This window comes from Ornithodoros turicata, chromosome 1 (assembly GCF_037126465.1).
Source record: "Ornithodoros turicata isolate Travis chromosome 1, ASM3712646v1, whole genome shotgun sequence".
Classification (NCBI taxonomy): domain Eukaryota; kingdom Metazoa; phylum Arthropoda; class Arachnida; order Ixodida; family Argasidae; genus Ornithodoros; species Ornithodoros turicata.
In genome coordinates, this window is record NC_088201.1 from 118,135,016 (window position 1) to 118,137,588 (window position 2,573).

Sequence of the window (2,573 nt, forward strand, 5' to 3'; positions counted from 1 at the left end):
GCCATAGGGTGCAAATAATATACCCGGGGTGCACAATATGCACCTTAGTAAAGGTGCACATAATGTACCCTAAGGTATAATCTGATACCTGCCCTAGGGTGCAAAAAATATATCCAGAGGTGCAGAAAATATACCTTACTACAGGCGCACATAACATACCCCAAGGGATGATCTGATACCTGCCATAGGGTGCAAAAAAAATATACCGAGAGGTGCTAGATTTATACCATGCCAAAGATGTGGCTGGTACACTTGTAGTCATAATTTGAAACCTCACAAGGGGTGCAAAAAATAAACCTAAGGTATAATTATTTACACCCACCAGCATACAAAGAAATGCCCAAGGTATCACAAAGGTGGCATCGCACATACTCTTTACAGGGATTATCTTAGGCACGAATAAAGCCCTTATGCCACTAACCCTCTAATCTTAATTCTGACAGTTACACAGACACAGAATACATGTTTGCCTGGAATTTTATTTGTCCAGAGCATGAAAAGTGTGCAGGAGGTCTACACACTTTGACCGCGGCTTGGTGACTGACAATTTCAAGACTGCCCTTTCAATGAAGGTGATAGTGTCAGCACCTTTTTTTTTTTGGTATCTGACGTTGAAGATCCAGTAGGCTGAGAACAGTGATGACAGACAGAGAAGCATGGAGGAGCAGTCGCAGACACGCTCAGCATCAACAAAGAGACTGATGCTTCCATCTTGTCGTCGTAACACGGGAAAGGGGGTCATGTCTTCGTTCTGAAATATGTATGCGTATAGTAAGTATATAATCATACACGATGAAGGGACACCCACCTCTGTTATGAAGATGGAGAGCTCTTCTTTACACCTGGCTGCAATTATTTTGAGTCCCACTTCGCTGGTGTCTTCTGAAATAAAAGTACACGAAATCAAGACTGGAACTAATGGCAGCTGCAAACAAACTGACCCATGCTCTCCGTGATGAGAAGAACCTCATCCTCTGAGCCGTGCTCGTTGATGAGCTCAAGGAGGCGCTGGAATCCTTCTTCCAGTAGGGGAAGAAGATTTCTTTGGTACAACACCTCGAACTCCAGAAGGAGCTGTCAGAGAGAAATTTAATTAGTTGACGACCTAGGGCAGTTGAATGAGAAAAGCACAGGGACCACTGAATGAAATCAGATGAACCAGTGTTAGTGTTGCCATTGCGAATAATCTACATGTTACTGCAGAGCTGACTTGCATGCGGAACAGAGGGCATGGCATACCGTGTGCTCATCTTTTAGGAAGGGGTAAACACGCAGAGCTTCATACACTGTTAGTGCTTTGGTGTGCTCATGACGAGCTTGGCCTGTTACGAGAAGTCTTTTTTCTCGGTAGGCAGGAGACTCGACAGAGGGTACCGTTGTGGCAAGCCATTGCCTATGCTGTGCGACGGTTTCCTGTTTCCCCCTGAAGCACAAGGTGGTCCGCATGCTGAAAAGAAAGCCATATCAGACATCTGTGGAATAACACGATGTGGGTCCCACCGAAAGGCGCAGATCTTTAGGAGACTGCCCAGCAGCTTCTACAGGCCTCCTTTTCGCCGTGTGTCGCTCCCGCATTTTTGTGAGGATTGGTATGTCACCTTGAAGCTTCCGTCTTTCATTTTTAAATTCCCTACGAAGGCTTTTCTTCCAGCTCTCCTGAAAAGGGATCAGAACAAGTGAACCAAAAGTATGAAGTATTACAACACTGATTTCATCTTAATATGAGAGGGGGGATATGCGCTGAATAAAACAGGAAAGGCAGGTGAGACCACGGGTCGTCTATTCCTAGGGAGAAATAGATGAAACGGGAGGAAGCACGCATAATAAGTAAAGGAGTAAAGAAACAAGAGGGAATGGAAACTGTCATGGAAGGACAGAGTGACAAACAAAAGGATGCAGGGTACCATGCCATCTCCCAAATGGTCCTTCAAGTGTGGATGCTTCGTGAGCAGCTGATCAATTATGCGATGGTACAGTCTCTGTGAAGGGAACCTACAGAGAAGAAAATAGTGCAGATGTTGGCATGCTGAATTGTGTGGTGGACAGTAGAATTTGGAAGAAGAACTTGTCATGTGACTTTAACGCATGCTTGAAACAGTTCACAGACAATAAATCTGCGAACTTTACCGCTTATAGGCTTCCCGGTGTCCAGAATTCGACCGTAGGATCCAAAGGAGGGGAAGAGTACTTTCTTATAGTCGTAGGGGCTTTGAAGAAAGGAGTCTTCTTCACGAAATGTGGGTTCTGGAAGCAAATTTCAACAAAAAGAAAAAGGTGCGCATAGTGACTGACTTTGGTTGAAAGTGAAGTTTCTAAAGTACAGCATGTCGCACTGGGACAAGACCGTCTGCATAGGATATCGTTCAGCTTAACGGTTTTATAGAAAGTCAGCATAGCATCGTTTTATCATTGATCAAATCAAATGATGTGACATTTTAATACGCTTCATATACAAGTCCGCGCCATTTGCGTGTCAGGACTCTATACCGGAAGCGGGACTTAGTTCCGCAGGGAGGTCAATGCCACATTTTGGGTTACTGTTTTGCGCACACAAGAAGGAAATGAATGACAGG

The 2,573-nt window shown here is 44.7% G+C and overlaps 1 protein-coding gene across 1 annotated transcript; it reads right to left on the reverse strand.

The window, feature by feature from the left end:
• Positions 1-478: 478 nt before the first annotated feature.
• LOC135384166 (uncharacterized) lies at positions 479-1,326 on the reverse strand. The gene is made up of 4 exons (XM_064613392.1): positions 1,240-1,326; positions 942-1,074; positions 809-882; positions 479-751 (listed from the first exon to the last, which is right to left on the reverse strand). Exons 2-4 carry the CDS (start codon positions 943-945, stop codon positions 479-481), a joined length of 351 nt encoding a protein of 116 aa, XP_064469462.1. The 5' UTR covers positions 946-1,074; positions 1,240-1,326.
• Between the last annotated feature and the right edge of the window lie 1,247 nt (positions 1,327-2,573).